We start from the raw sequence: 16,918 nt of genomic DNA, 5'->3' as shown, positions 1-16,918 counted from the left end.
ACAAATATACAGTTCAATTTTAATATTGAAGCAGTTAGATAATTATTAGTTGCTATGAAGCAGGCTAAAAAGACTTTAACTAAAAAGTCTGATCTTGGTAAGAAAAAAGCTGATCAGATTCATTCAGATTGCTTTTTTCAAGAAGTTATAAAAAATATGATGCAATCCTTAATGAAAATGATGATCCCGTCATTAAAAGATGCAAGCCTGCAGTGAATTGCAACACTTTCGTATCAATCAAATAAAGATGGCTAAAGATGTAAAAAAGATTGCTAGTACTACTTGTAAGAAAATGACTGGAGGAAAATCTAAGTTTGCATCTAAAACTAAATCTAAGAAAAAGAAGAAAAAATCATATAGCTCTAAGCGAATTAACTCCTATACAATTTCTGATGAATCCTTTTCAGAGTCTAGCAGTAATGATGATGATGCAACATCTAGTAAAGATAAACTTGAGACCAATGCTCTAGTCCATGGTGAAGAAATAGCTTTCAAATCATCTAAAAGTGAGTCAAGTAGCTCTAGTAATTCTGAAAGTGAAGAAGAATGTAAAGTCAATACCACAAAAAAAAAGTAACTTCTTTTAATACCAAAGGCTCAAAAAAGCACAAGAAGACTTCTAGTAAAAAAACTAGTAAAATCTCTCCTTTGAGCTTACACTTCACTAAAAAAGCAGTAAAAATACTAAGTCACTTAAGATTCCTATGGATAATATTATCCTAAATGCATTTTTTGCTATTTTATAGTTAATGGTTGATTCTTTTGTCTGTGCTCAGCTTAAAAAAGTTTCAATTAATACTTGGAATATGATCAATGCGGAATTTATAGACTTAAAAGATCTTATCTTAAGCTATTATGTTTCAAATTTCTCAGAAAAGGAATGTGAAAAGTTCTGGAATGGGATTACTATAGTATTTACTCAAATTTTACAACCAATTACAAATCTAGTTTGAATTGTTCCTCAGCAAACAAGTTTGCCACAAAATGCCTAGCAACCATAATCTATACAAATGAACCAGTTAATAGGACCAGCTATTTCATGGCCAAATCCTATGGAAATTAATTTCATCTGAAAAATTATACCTAATAATGTAGCTATCATTCATTGCAAAATCAGTTCACCATTAAGAAAAATTGTACAAGTGCCTTCCGCATTGATTGATAGTGACGCCAATTGCTCAGTCCTCTCAAAAGGTCTTATAAAGTTACTGGGTGCAGAAATCAATAAAAATAAAAAGCCTCCTGTTAAGTGGTGAAATAATTCTCTAGATTCTATTGATTTGTCTTATAATATTTTGGTTATAGTTGGTCAGGATGATAATAGTTGTACAATTTCTGAAGATTTCCCAGTAATGGTAAACCCTGAATATTGTTAGGGATACCTTAGCTTGATCGTACTGGATGGGAGCCTATTGCTAAGTGGGAGTTTAATTTATTGTATAAAGGTAAAGTAATTACTGTACCTCTTTCGATTTATAAGTTCCAGAGAGAGATATTTAAGTCAGAAGTTAATTGCATCCAATCGGAGTCTGATATACTAAAAAAAACTAACTGACCGTACATGTTAGTATTGTTCTAAAGAATTCTGGTACCTTTGTTTAAGAGATTCTGCTCTACTTTTTTTAAGTTTTTTCTCTTTATTGCATCGCCTTATTCCATCACTAACGCTTTTCTTATGTGCCTCATTCAAGAAATTATTCATCTCTTTCTTCTGCGATGATTTAGAGCTGGCAGGTACCGTTACTACCTCTGGTACTACACAATTTTTTCCACTGAGCTTGACTGCTACAGACTCTGGTATGGTGACTGCTTCTTCAAAATGTGAATCATTCTGTAGCTGTTTAGAATCTTATTCTAATTTCGCAACCCTAGCCTTAAGCTCAGTATTCTCTGCCAAAATATTTGCACTATTCTTCTCTAACTCTTCTATTCTGGCTCTTTATTCAGAATTCTCAGCATCATACCTGGCATTTTCCTCAATAATTTGTCTCAATTTCACATTCTCAGCCTCAAGCTCAGTGATGCACTGTTTCAATACTTTAAGCTTGGATTACATGGTTATTAATATTTTTATACAATAGGAAATATTCAATGTTATGTTGCAAATGTAAAGACAAGCTTTATTAATACAAGATAAAAAATAAATACAAAGTTTGGAACTAGCCCATGATACATAATGTTTTATGGCAAATAAAAATATATATTTTTTTCACCTAGAAAAACAGGAAGTCAGGATTCTAATTCAATTTTCCTGCAAGATTGCCCATTAATCTTACCCTTCTTACTTCAGTTTGAGAAGCTTCTACTGACTTCTATGCCTCTTTCAATAACCATAAAATATGACCAAGGACTTTTATTTGCTTGTCTTTCATATTCTCATTTTATATACAACAAATAAGAGCTTCGACAGCTTGAAAAGTGGTTTCTTTTCATTATCTAGCATACATTCCATAAAATGGTGAAGCTCCAGTGAAAGTTTCCTTCCATGGTGCTAATAAAGTCTTCGTTTGCTAACCTCCTTCATACTGCGGTAGATCGTGAGTGATTTAACGATCTGAAAAAACCGCATATTAATTAATCGGCCAATTTTTGGAATGCTAATCAATCAACGCACCTGACACATCTTATTTGCCCATAGGCCTTTCCTTTTTAGGTATAAATCTATATGTAGATCATTGGCTAAATATACGTCGTACCCGCTACCTTAGGTTGGTTGATTAGCCGATATGTATAAAATTGATCAAAAAACAATTTTACAAGTGCTCTTTGATTTACACCTGTTATAAGATCTATCGATTCTGGAGGAGGAATCGGTTATATTCTTTTCTTACAACAGTCAGAGAAGTTTTGCAGTATTGGAATTTTTTTAGCCATCTAGTATATATACACTCTACTATCTCAACTTTCATTCTCTAAAAATTTTCATTTTTTCCATCATGTTATGTATCAACATATTATTAGGAATTTTTCTTCTAGTTCATCTACCAAAGCGGAAGCATTGTTTAAGAGTATGTATAGTGTTGTAATAAAATTTATTGAAGATGTAAATATAATATTAATTTTTACTATTAAAAATTAGTGAACCCCAAAAATGTACACACTTACGCTACAGTTTTGGGTGTTGGAAGTGGCTCTGTCATTGGAGTCTGGAAAGCGGTGGAAAGTTCAGTTGGTAAAATGGAGGAAAGACTGGAGAAACAGATCAATAATAAGATGGAAGGAAGAATCAATCAACGGCTCAATAAAACAGACGTGCAATTATTGAGGGAATCGCTTTCAAGGAGAACTCACCCTAGGTGCATTAATTGAGCTGTCTTTCTTTCAGAAGTATAATATAAAAAGGATATAAAATTCTGCGATTAATTGCAATTTTTTTATACTATTATGTAAAATATTATAATCCGATGTAACAATAATATCATTGAAATAAATGTGAATAATGTTGTAACCTTGTATAAGCGAAATAGTTATAAAGCGAACTTGTTAAATGACAGTCCCTTTTCTGTGGGCTTGCCTATCTAATTATTACTACTTAACCACTGCTATCATTCGTAAAACTATTGAGGTGGTTAGTTTTTAAAGGTTTTTTCGATATTAGCCAACATGCTAGAACTAAAACCGATCTCCTAGCATCTGAGTTAGGGAACGCTTTCCTTTGGTCGAAAATAATTGTGAACTCAATCCAGTCATCAGTATATTCGAAACATCGCCTTATTTCATCAGAATCGCTTTTCTTATAACACTTTACCCTCCAATGACTTCTCACTTACACTCGAAGGCAGGGAATTAAATTGTTGTTATAAAAATTATCTATTACATTGGCATTACGGAATCGAGTTCAGTAATATCTATCTTATTTTTACTACAGAATAGATTGTAATTGTTGAAAATTGGTAAAATAAGTATGTCATTCTGTTAACTTGTTAATAATGTTAACGGGTTTTGCTCAAAAAAAATTTTTTATTAATACATGCAAAAATAATTACAAAGTTCAGGACATTGCCCGTAATATATGACGTCTATACAATTATTTTTTCGAACAATATTCCTCTATCCTAGCCTTCTTCCTATCAGGTCTTTCATCCACTGACTTCAACTATCTTTCAACAGCCTAACAATGACCTCTATAACCCACTTCACATTTTTATGCAAATCTTTTTCTTCTTCCGATCCTTCCTTCAAAGCAGATTCTGAAAATTGAATATTGAGGGGATCCTTGCTCGTACTCGATATTCCATCTGAAGCGAAAAGAATAAAATACTATTCTAAGGCTATTGTAATGATTTCATAGATATAGTCAAAGTCTTCCCTAAACGCTTCACCTGATTTACGTTTCCTATTCTTTTATTAACTTGTAGAGCACTTTCACATTGGACTAGATTCTGAGCGAAACCTATAACCACTTGATGTAGCTTTCCTTTCATGATGCAAAGAAGTTCCTCGAGGACTTTGATTGCGTAGTCAACTTGGCCAGTACCTTTTTCTTCAACGATTTTGAGCTGAGGTGCTAAGGTAAGCTTTTTATCTGTTATTCTTTTGGCAATATAGAGCGAAGCGTAAAGAATAGCCGAAATATACTTGCAACGCATGGCTTCGTTACTACTAGTGATCTTGGATTTGTGGGTCCACTAGCTTTTATAACATATGCTTTTGTTGGCACTATTTGCTTTTGACATTTTTTTCTTTCTTCGGTTACATTTGTTTGGGAAAAAAATAAGAATAGGAAGTTAATATAATTTATTTTCGCTTAATATGTGAGAAATTCCTCTATCGCACAGACCTGCATTGTGATCAATTTATCTGTCGCACAATTTGGCCGAAGGCGCTGTGCATGGCTCAGAAATTCTTTCGAGCTGATAATCACTGATCCAGACTGGTGATCACTTCCTCAGACTAGTTTTGGGCGAATTGTATGGTAGAACAGAATTGGCAACATCAAACAGTAACAGTTTATTAATATCAGATTTTAGCAACTTTAGCATGTTTTCTAGTCCCTTCAAACTTTTCTCAAATGCTTTGATTGTTTCTCCTGGATCGCTAAGTAAATTATTGGATGTATCTTTCTTACTTTCAGCTTCCATTCATTATTATCATATTTTTTTTTTTCTCAATAATTAGACTAATTTCTGAATACTGAGAGGAATATGTACCATACCTTAGAAATATCTGAACTACTTGAAATTTTCTTTACCTTCCTTAGAGGAAAGACCACTATAGGAGTTGCACCAGAGTAAATAGTTTATAGAATGCCGTATCTATATGTGTTATTCAGAAAAAAAGAAAAATAGAGTTTATTAAGATTCCTGGCATTCGTGATAATATTCTTCTATATGTATATAATGATTCTCGTAATAATGACAAATTTAATAAGTACCTTGATGTATGTAAATTATGGGAATATAAACTTAGTTATTTGTACGTAAAATATTTCCATCTTAATACACTCTGTGATCATGATCAGTTCTTAAATTCTGCTCATAATATTAAAAGAAAACTATTAATTCGTATAAAAAATGGCTATACGCCATATGAATATTAATACACACCAATGTTTAAACATGATCATGGTATTATTAAGATATCTTATCCCAATATAATATTTAAGGTGAATTTCTTAGAGTCTAAAGTCTTCCGGTCCCTTAACTTTTTAAGTCAAGTACTCAGAATTAATTTCATAGGCTGTCTAAAATCTTTGGATCTTTCATATACTCAGGATGAATTTCGCAGGATGTCCAGAGCCTTCCAGTCTATTAATTTGTAATTCCCAGATATTTGCTCAGCTCAGGATAATTGAACACGCGGATTTACAAATTAATTTTATACTGTTGAGTGACGGACTGGTAATTAAATAAATTAAGAAATTATATTTCATATTCTATTTATTAAAAATCAGGTGATTTTACCTGTATAAAAAAATTGAAAATCTTATTATATGGCATTATATTTATTTGATTTTTAAATTCTAAATAAAATAGTTTTAATATATAAAGTAGCCAATACTAATTAATTATTAGATTTATTTATTTGATATTTAAAAGATATATATTTTTATTAATAAAGAAAAAATTCACAATTTATTTTTAGTTAATTATTTGGATATCATGAAGCATAATGACCAACTTGATTACATTTTTTATAATGTCTTTCTTTTTATACTAATTACAATCTCTTTTTCATGATTCTTATTGTTAATATTAGTTATATCTCAAAATATATATTCTTTGGGGGTCCTTATTATATCAGATCAATATTACGAAGTCTGCTGGATTAGAGCTTGATGCTTTCTTTCAACAATATCAAATTGCATTGGAGGTGCAAGGGGATCAACATCGGTTTCATAGCACTAGATGGCATAAGATGTCAAAAAACAACAAGTTCGTGATGGACAAAAAAGATGCATTTGTAAGATAATGGAATTTTTCCTCTTGAAGTATTCCTAGACAGTGTTGTCAATGGACGTTGAAATGACATCAAATAATATTAAATGACATCGATTTTACTATGAAAAAGTATGAGAAGTCATTTGAAAAATGGGCAATTTAACAGACTACACCCATAAAAGGTAAACCGTAGATTACGTAATAATAATGACACACACATATGTAAATCATATGTAAATCCTTATCATATAAGACTAAAATATTGTAATCAATCACCAGTTTATTTATATCTCTCAGTATTTGTCTAGTCCGTACAGTTAGTTGGCAAGAAAATTTAAACGAAGAATGGCAACAAGATCTGATTTCGAAATTTGTGGTTCCATTCAGGTAAGAAGACGGAGTAAAAAAAATGGTTGAACAAATTAAAAATGTATTTTATATAGGACGCACAACATATACACACCTTACGACGAGAAAGGGAAAGTAATCATCTTGGAAGAGTTTGGTCAAATATTAATCCATACCTTTTGGGACGCTTGATGTCTCCTCTGGACCTATACTTATCAACCTCCGGAGGAGATGAACTTAGATGCGAAAATAAATTATTTGGTGAAAAGTCTGGAACTCTTAGCAAGGAGTATGATGATAATACAACCACATCACAAAATTCGACCAGCAACCGTGAACTTGACGTACTATATTGCGAACCAAAAGGTAAAATTCATGATGGGTTCCTCAGTTCGTTGTATAACACCGATGAACTCAAAAGTAGCAGAATCGAGAGCACAAACAATGCAGACATTACAATGGGAGTCAGATTACCGAATTGTCCTAACTCAAGAAAGCTTAAAGACGTTGAGACACGGTTTGGGCAATTGCTCAGAGTCGGTTCCATGGCAGGCGATTATTGGACAGATGAAATCGTATCAAGACCATGTCGACTTGTACACGCTCACTCTCACCCTGTCCATAAACCTTCAAGAACAATTGATTGTCAAGAAGCCGTGTGCAATCTGCAATCTTGTGTTAATCCGAATTGCTTCTTATCTGCTGGTAACGATTCACCCAGTAACAACAATTCCCTCATCGTAGTTGATACATTTGAGAAATCCGTTAGATTTCAAATTGCAACCTTTATCAAGGGTGTCTCCGTTACTGAACCTAAAGAAGTAGAATACTATATAGCAGATGTTGCAGATTTCGGCTTTGACCATATAATCTACATTGGAGAGACCGAATACGGAATGTTATTTTTAGACTGCTATGATCGTGTTTTTCTCTGGGACAACATGAGTCAAATGGCGTATCCGCTTGGAGATTCTCTTGAAGAAGTTCCAGAACGCCCAATTGAAGATAAAGCATGGTATGTGGAAAATGGAATTGTATATGAACATATTGGGTGAACGTAAGTAAAAAAATGCTATGACACGTGTGTTTAATTACTGGTATTTTTTTAATTAATTTTTTGTTCCGTTTTTTTTCTAGGTGTATACACTGATACGTTAATATAATTGTGTACTACACTAAACAACTTCAAAATGATATTTTCGAAAAATTTAAAGTACAAATAATGATTAATTCTTCAGCTTTACCTAAAAGACATTTAAAAATTGCTTGTAAATAATAATTCATAAAATAATAATACTAAAAGACATTAAAATTGCTTGTAAATAAAATTGCTTGTAAATAAAATAACAATAAAGTTTATAATTTTATTGTATTTTTAAGCTACTGTGTTTTGCATCATGGTGTGGTCATGTAAATTGAATCCATTTTTTTTCTAAGAATCGTTTTGCATGAAGAAATTTTCGGAATTCTACACGATCTGAAGAAAAAATTTTTACTCCTGAGAATCACCATTTTTGGATTGAAAACCCGTGATTTAAATTTAAGCTACTCATTATTTTATATTATATTTTTTTTCATTTAAGGTATTTATATATTTCAGATATAAATGCGACCTACAGCAATTATTTAAAAATAGTTGAAGTATTAATCTTAAATACTATAAAAATATTATTTAAACCAATAAAATTAGATGATAAAAAATTATTTTGTTATTACTTTGTTTTTAGGAAAAAAAATAAATAAATAAAAGAAAATATAATTTAAAATAAAAGTAATGTAATTATAAAATTATTTTTTAACTAGAAAAAAATGTGGTGAATGCTGGAAAAGAAATCAAATTGATAAAAAGTTTTTTTTAAAATAACAAATATTCTGAATCAAATAATCAGATTTACATCTATTTTACTTATAAATGTTTTTTTGAAAAAAAATTCAATTTAATTTTTTTTTCCAGCATTCATTTCAAATAAAAAAAAATGTTTATTAAAAAGGATTACTGAAAAGTTGGAAAAGAATTTTTTAAAAAAACCCACGTTTTTTAGATATAATTTTTTATATTAAGATAATTTTCATACAAAAAGTTAATCTATTTTATAAATACAGATGATGATTAATATTATGCAAATACTATTCAAATAAAAAAATTTATATATATATATTAATATAATAAATAAAAATTTGGCCAAATATATAACTGGTAGAATAGTTAGATTATAAATGGTATAACAGTTATAACTTTTATTGATACCCTAAATAAATTAAACTGCCCTTTTAAATGAACAAATTACCAGAACAAAATGAAATTACTTTAAAAAGAAATGAACTTATTTTCCATAATTTTGAACTAACTACAGTCAAAGCTCGTTATAGTGAACTTTCTGTTCCACTATGTAATTTTTTCCCTTTTTTTCACTATAACGAGATTCATTAAGAAAATTCACTATATTGAGAGAAATTAATTATAAGGAAAAAAATCAATAGGTTACTATAACGCGATTTTACTTAATGTTCACTATAACGAGATTCACTATAACGAGCTTTGACTGTATAAAGTGTCATATATATGTAAACTATTAGAATTTTTGGTGTTGAGTTATTTGCATCAAAAAAAAAAGATCAAAAGGTAAATGTATTTTTTAGTTAGAAAAGTTGAAAATTAGCAGAACTAATTATTTATATTAATTATTTAGAACTATTTAAACTAATTGGAAATAAATCAAATAATAATTTTAAATATAGCTTAGTTTGATAAATAGCAATTATAAAAGAACTATCACAACATCATTAAAATATGAAATTCTTATACAAGTTATATTTTCTAACTGATACTTTAATTTCTACATGCTCTTTGCATTGGAAATCAATGTAAAAAGAAGTAAAGCATTATATAATTAAAAAACCGAAAAAAAGTATAAAAGTATGTATATACTGATACTAATTGTATATTAATTATTATTTCAGAATATAGAATTATATACTGCTAACGATGATAAAGGAAGGAGAAGTTACACTACTAGGTAGTTATTCTTTGAGCTGTAGCTCGAATCATAAATCCTGCCATAAAGCATACAATATTGAGATATTAAAAATTATAAAGCAATTACACAAATCCCATCGCAAGATACGGGAATTTCAGAGAGAAAAACATACATTTTTTCTTTGATTAGTTAATGAGGGCGTACCTAAAAGGAGAGAAAGGCGGAAAGATTTCGAAGAATGGAGAAAATAAAAAAAGACAACATATGGCGACAAAGAAAGATTTTGATTTAGCTGAGACATTCTATATGGAAGATTTTTATACTTTATAGATAGATATATTTAGCGAATATTTCTCAGATTCAGATCAACGAAACAAAAAAAAATGGAAAGTTTTACGTTTGAGTACCAATGTTTTTCACTAAAAATAACTAGTGATTTTTTCAGCAAGTAAAATAAAGAGTATATTATTAAAGCATGTTATAATTACGTGATAGTGTTTTTTAAAAAATGGTCGTTGATCAAATTTTCGTGACGAGATCAAAGTTAATACCAAATTGTGTCAAGGAAAATTGTTAGATGATATAAATTCACAATCAAAATTAAGGTATGATGATTGGACATATCAATACGGTATTTTAACATATTCAAAAAGAATTCAAAAAGAAATTTCGCAATGGATGTGAAACTTCATCTCAGAAAAGATTTTTTGCGAACATAATCTTGTAGATTTACGTAATAACGAAAACTTTACAGTTTACACCTCATGTACCCTATGAAAAAATTTCTCCGTTATTTCTGTAAAAACTCCCGTAAAAATGAGCTTTTCACGGATCCATTCACGGAAAATGTAAATAATTCGATAAATTCCGTGATATAAGGTTATTACAGGGGTAGTGTGAATATTATATTGATGGGTAGGAGTAATTGTTCCAAAAGAGGAAAATGAAGCATAAACACTAAATTAATTCTTATATCGCACATGTTTTAATCATGATAATATCAGATGTTAGAAGGAGACATGATTGGCTATGGTAAATAGGTTCATTAATAACCAATTTGAGCATAGAAAATACCAAAGTTGGCGGTTACGAATGATGATATTATTTTGGTCACGCGAGTGTTCATTCTTAACCCAGGAAATAAACATTATTAATCACATAAAATCATGCATAACCTCTAGGAGAATTATGCGTGGGAATGTCGAATTTGGGGTTCGTTATAAGGGGTTATTTCTCAATGATTGTTGTGTTCAAGGTTATATCAACAATATTATTTATCAAATAATGACAATTGAGCAATTGGACAATCTATCTGCTATTGTGCTATATCTCCTATTACACATTACACGAAAGTTTAATTTCAAAATATAACAAAATTTGGGGCAATTTTTTATGTATAGAAATGTACCATAATCCATTGAATTTTTTACATTCTGCTTTCCGAATGATTTTAACCTGATAGTTGTTGAAGTAATTTCATACAGATTTTGGAAAAAAGAAAAGCCCCTTTCAATGTGATTTTTAAGATTGTATATATTACAACTATATGTTATTGGTAATCAATTCGTTCCTTATTCTCAATGCCAATGGCGATAAGCTATCATTGGATATTAAAATTACAATATAAACAATAAATTTTATTTCTTATTTCCCATATTGTAAGCTGTATTATAATTATTATATAATTTAATAGTTTATAAATTACTTTTTAAAAATTGGTTTTTTTTTTATTTTTAAATTGAAAGAATCATGATTCTCATATTTGATGCAATAAATATATATTATAAAATAATTACTATTAAAATATATTATCATTAAAGATATATGTGATATAAGCGAGTTATAATAGTAGAATTTAGAAATACTGCGGTGACCAATAGGAATTAATGCTATACATACCCGGTCATTAAAAATCTCGCATATTCCCAATCGATTAAATAAATTTATTTTTAATATACACGTACAATCGCTCGCCTTAACCCGAGTTTTGTCCAGGAAAGAATCGGACTTTCGCGGTATAATGTAATATATATAATTATTTAGTTTACTTCTTTATACGGTATAAAACATTTAATTAGTAATATTCGGTATAACTGGATTTTTTTACATGTTGAAACCGATACTACATTAGAAATTCGTTTTACTGTAAAGTTCGGTATAACGCGAGTTCGTTATAAAGCGAACCGATTGTATTATAAAGAATTTTAAATTTTTACATATCGATCGGTAAAAAAGGTATAGGCGCTGTCAGCAATTACGTCATCGTCATTATAAATTATTTTTAAAAATCACGCCATTACAATTAACGGCATACGTGAGACATAATAAGCCATAATTAATTTCGTAAACCGTTTCCGCGACGCCACCTATATAGAAAATATTTGAATGGTCGATTTCCTAAATTGAAAAGGAGACAACGTGGCTTAGTTTATTTATTTAAAAAGTTATACATAAAGGAAGTTTAATAAATAATTTGGGATTTAAATATATATATTTTTCTACGCATGTCGACGTGTTGGTGTATTTAGAAAAGTCGTTATTTATTTTATTTTTATTCAATTGTATTTTTATTTTATTTTGATAAGTTCAAAGAAATGAAATCTATCCTTAAATATTTTAGTTCTGGGCCGATATTAGTATATCTTTTCAAGATACATGTATAATTTTTTGGTTCTGAATTAATCTTTTGTTTCAATATATATCACTATTTGTCAAATTTGAACCGATATTCCATCAATATCTAAAACCTGGAAAAAAAAATGATCTTTATGGCAGAATAAATAAAAAAGTTGACATTTTACATTTTACATCTTTACGATGAAAGTAGTTTCGTTATTCGGAAATTATCCCTGAATTCGGAATGGTATAAGATTACCTTGCGAAATATCTTTTAATAATAATAATCTTATATTTCGATAAGCCAAATTATGTTAAGAACCGAACACAAAGAGTTTGTGTTTAACAATCACATTTTTATTAGCATAATATAAAATGTAAAAAAATTTAAATTTTAAGTTATTCTATAGTATTTAATATCTACAAAGAGGTTCATTCTTTAACAATCAAAATATGAAGTTCTTCATAAACTCATATAATAGTGAAATTTTGATTCCCAATTATTATAATATATTAAGCGAATACATGTATATATTATATATATATATATATGTATATATTATTATGTTAAAGAATGATTTAAAACCGAAAAAATTAGAAAAAAACTTGCAAAAAAAAAAATCCCCCAAATCCCTCGAACATTGTTACCCAGAATATAAAAACTATACAAAAGAAAAAAAAATTATTTCACAAATGAATGGTACAATCTATAATTTACATTTTACTTTTCACTTATTAGACTTATTAGACTTATTGGATTTCTTTTTCTTTTGTCTTCTAACAACTTTCCATTCTTGTTCTTCACCACTATTACTACTAGCATTACTACTAGCATCACTATTATTTTTTCGAACACAAGCAAAAGAATGTTTACTATTCCCTCTTCTATGTTGTTTATTATGATTCAGCTGTTGATTATGATTATTGCTATGTTGTTGATGTTGTTGCTGACGTTGTTGATATTGTTGTTGATATTGTTGTTGCTGCTGTTGTGGCTGTTGTTGTTGATGATAATGATAATCTTGTTTTTCTTGTATTGCCGACGATTCTTTCATTTCCATACGACTACTTTCTTTAACATCACTACTTTCTTTAACATCATTTTCAGTACTAATACTGTTAAAACCTGAATCATAATCATCAAGATTCTCCGTAGATTCGGAATTAGTTTCATATTCATCTTCTTCTTCGGTAGCTTCTTCTTCTACCACAACAAAACTTTTTTGTCTCTCCCGTTCATTCCATCTTAAACATCTAGAGATTGAATTAAACCAATCTGTTGATTGTGAGTCCATACAAACTGTTGGGAATGGATATTTTGAGGGTGTAACCTTTATATGATCTCCCTCTAAAAGAAAAGTACAGAATTTTAGTCACTTGTATATAAATTATTATTAAAAAAAAAAAAAAAAGTTTTACATACGTCTTAGTTCAACTCTATGTCTTCCGTCAAAACTTGCCCAAGCAGTACTACGACTATTATATGGAACACATATTCTTAATTCCATAGAATCAGGTAATAACATTGGACGGAATGACAAAGTGTGAGGACAAATTGGAGTTATAAGTAATGCAGGTATTTCAGGATGTACTAATGAACCACCGGCTGATACTGAATATGCTGTTGAACCAGTCGGCGTTGAGATTACAAGACCATCTGCCTGCACTGTTGTCAAATGTTGATCATCACCTGCGTAAAAAGAAAAAAAAAAATAAAAAATTAATTTAAAAAATAATTAATTAATTAAATAAATGACTAACAGTGCATATCTTACCAAATAATTCCAATAGACTCATATAAGGACCAGAACCACGATCAACTACTAAATCATTTAATACTTCAAAAGATTCAGTAGGTTTAGTGATTACACAAGTTAATGCTTTATCCTGATCACATTCATGTTGAGTATCACATTCACTATCTTTTGGATTTTGAATCATAATTTCCCCAGTTTCACCACATCTTGTTGCCTTCCCAGGATTATGTATACTACGATATACTGTACATGTGAACCTCATACGTAAATTTACTCTAATTCCTTTTTCCATTACATTTGTTAAATGAGTTTTATAATTTTTGAAATCAAAATTTGTTAAAAATCCCAAAGAACCTAAATGGAAAGGTAAAACTGGTGGAACAACTTCTTGAAATAACCATGATGTAAATAGCACAGTTCCATCACCTCCAAGCTAAATAAAAAAAAAAAAAGAATTAGTTTAAAAATATATATTTATATATGATATAGAATAAAATTTAATTAATTTACCGTGATAACGAAATTAAAAATTTCGGTCCTCGCTGAACATAATTCTTCCGTCCAGAATTTCAAATAATCATTAACCAAGGGGGTGGATTTTAATAATCCCGGAAAATCAAATTTTTTTGAATCTTTAAAATCCTTATTAACATATACTGTTACCCCATGTTCTTTTCCAAAACGAGGAGTTGTTATCAAGTATAAAGCTAATTCACGTGTTAAGGAGACCAATCGTGCATCTCCCGGTTTCGTAACAATCATCACAGTTTTTACAACATTTTGTATACGTGCTTGACCTTTAGTAAAAAAGAAAAAAAAAAATTTATTAATAAAGTATATTAAACAAAGTGAAAGCAACAAAATTTGGATACTAACCAAGTTTTTTCGATATTTTACGCACGCAGTTAGTTGTCTCAGCTAACTCCGAATAATCAGTTGGTTCATTATCACATCTATCCATAATATCCTTAAATAAGAATGTAGGATCAAAACTAGAATGAACGAAACAAGGAGATACCGGAGTTGGAGAGGGAGTGGGTAAATTAATTTTCGGTATACTACGAGATAAAGTGGGATGATTATTTCTATTCCTGGTTAATCTATTATTTAAACCATTTAAACCTTTCAAATTTTGAGGTTGAAGAGTATCTTTATGTAAAGAAATTGTTGTCATTTTTTTTTTCCTTGTTTAAATAGGGAAAATATATAATCTAATTTAGTAAAAAGACAATCAAAATTTAGGGATTGATTTTTTTTATCAAATGAATGATGAAATTTAGCACATGTGTCATTCAAATTAATAATTATAATTATAATAATAATATATATGGTTTAATAAGAAAGAATGGATTGGATTTATTGACAATCGATAAGGGAAAACCGTTTTTATTCTGAAAAAAAAAAAAATTTATTTTTTCGTCTTATTGAAATTAACAAAACCAGTTTGTTCAATAAAAAAGATAATAATAACGGACAATAATAATAAAAACAATAATTTAGTAAATCATAGAAATAAATAAATAAATATAATCTAGATGTGTGTATGTATGTGCGTGCGAAAAAGATAGAAAGATACGAAAGAAAACTATGGATGATTTTTTACTTTTTTTTATTTCCAGAATAACGGTACTTTTTTAAAGTTGATTTTCAGTCTTTTTATGTAAAAAAAAGACCCTTTATTGATGTAAAACCTGTCGACTACCGTTGTATTACTAATATTATGTGACACAAATCACAACATTTAGTAGTTAATAAATAATAATACTTATAATACTGGTTATAAACCCTGAATTTATGTTAATTAATTTAACCGCATATAGATAAAAAAGTTATCATTCAATTAATACTTTTTGTTACGGTACAGAAAAAAAAAATATTTCATTATTTTCGAATTTTTGTAAAAATGTTTATGATTCTTTGTTATTCAAACTTTCCTCTTAAAGAGATATTGTATAATACGAAACATAGGAGAAATGTAGAAGAAATTCGTATAAAACTTTGTGATACAAAAAAATCCTTGTTTTGTCGAATAAAAAAAAAATTTGTTATTAATAAATATTCTAAATCAGGATTTGGGTTACTAAAAAGTATTAATATTTTATTATATTAATTTAGATGAATAAAAAAGTTTATTTCATTATATCATCAAAATTGTTTATATTTCGCATAGGAAAAAGTTTCATATAAAAAAAAAAAGGTTTCATATTTAATAATAATTAAAAAAAGATTCGTCTATATTGTAAATCGTAATTTAATTTTTTTATTGATCTACATTATTTTTACATTTTTATCGATTAGTCCATGTATCACAAAAAGTGTTGAACAATTTTAATCGAAACGTTATTTTAAATAATGTCAACTTCCTTATTGTCAACGTGTCATTATTATCATATTAGCTATTCGTTAATTATTCAATTATTATAGATCCTGTAATATATTTATGGTATTTATGGTATGTCAAAGTAATTGTCCATTCTTTTGGTTGTAGACTTGTGATATTGTTTACTAAATTTTAATTTCATCAATATTAGCAGATTTTGGTAATTATGTTTTATTATATGTCTTGTGGATCAATGTGTAAAAATATGACTATTTGGATATTAAATTATCCGTCAGTTGATCCTGTTGATCCGGCTGATCCGGTTATACTGGTGGAGTGTGATTTCTGATATATTATAGGAATAATTCTTTTAAGAATAGATTTTATACGATAGAAGACTTTTTTTTTGGTATATATAATAACAAATCAAATCAATAATAAGGAATATATGACAAATATTTTATTATTATTATGTAATTACTTTGCTTTAAATGTCCTATATATGGTAATATATTGTTA

At 28.8% G+C, this 16,918-nt stretch overlaps 4 protein-coding genes across 4 annotated transcripts; 3 read left to right on the top strand and 1 right to left on the bottom strand.

Moving 5' to 3' along the window:
- Positions 1-247: 247 nt before the first annotated feature.
- OCT59_011060 (uncharacterized protein) lies at positions 248-577 on the top strand (the record flags this gene model as incomplete). The annotated part of the gene is made up of 1 exon (XM_066136272.1): positions 248-577. The coding sequence occupies one exon, from the start codon at positions 248-250 to the stop codon at positions 575-577; it is 330 nt and encodes a 109-aa protein (XP_066000912.1).
- Positions 578-2,941: 2,364 nt separating this feature from the next.
- Positions 2,942-3,309, top strand: OCT59_011059 (uncharacterized protein; the record flags this gene model as incomplete). Its single annotated transcript, XM_025311337.2, has 2 exons — positions 2,942-3,008; positions 3,080-3,309. The coding sequence occupies 2 exons, from the start codon at positions 2,942-2,944 to the stop codon at positions 3,307-3,309; spliced, it is 297 nt and encodes a 98-aa protein (XP_025172840.2).
- A 3,416-nt stretch (positions 3,310-6,725) lies between these two features.
- OCT59_011058 (uncharacterized protein) lies at positions 6,726-7,783 on the top strand (the record flags this gene model as incomplete). Its single annotated transcript, XM_025319838.2, has 2 exons — positions 6,726-6,767; positions 6,824-7,783. The coding sequence occupies 2 exons, from the start codon at positions 6,726-6,728 to the stop codon at positions 7,781-7,783; spliced, it is 1,002 nt and encodes a 333-aa protein (XP_025172841.1).
- A 4,855-nt stretch (positions 7,784-12,638) lies between these two features.
- On the bottom strand, positions 12,639-15,703 carry OCT59_011057 (uncharacterized protein). The gene is made up of 5 exons (XM_066136268.1): positions 14,956-15,703; positions 14,590-14,876; positions 14,098-14,512; positions 13,746-14,012; positions 12,639-13,670 (listed from the first exon to the last, which is right to left on the bottom strand). The coding sequence occupies exons 1-5, from the start codon at positions 15,251-15,253 to the stop codon at positions 13,051-13,053; spliced, it is 1,887 nt and encodes a 628-aa protein (XP_066000911.1). The 5' UTR covers positions 15,254-15,703; the 3' UTR covers positions 12,639-13,050.
- Between the last annotated feature and the right edge of the window lie 1,215 nt (positions 15,704-16,918).

Source organism: Rhizophagus irregularis, chromosome 19 (genome assembly GCF_026210795.1).
Source record: "Rhizophagus irregularis chromosome 19, complete sequence".
NCBI lineage: Eukaryota > Fungi > Glomeromycota > Glomeromycetes > Glomerales > Glomeraceae > Rhizophagus > Rhizophagus irregularis.
This window is presented reverse-complemented; position numbering and strand designations above follow the sequence as displayed.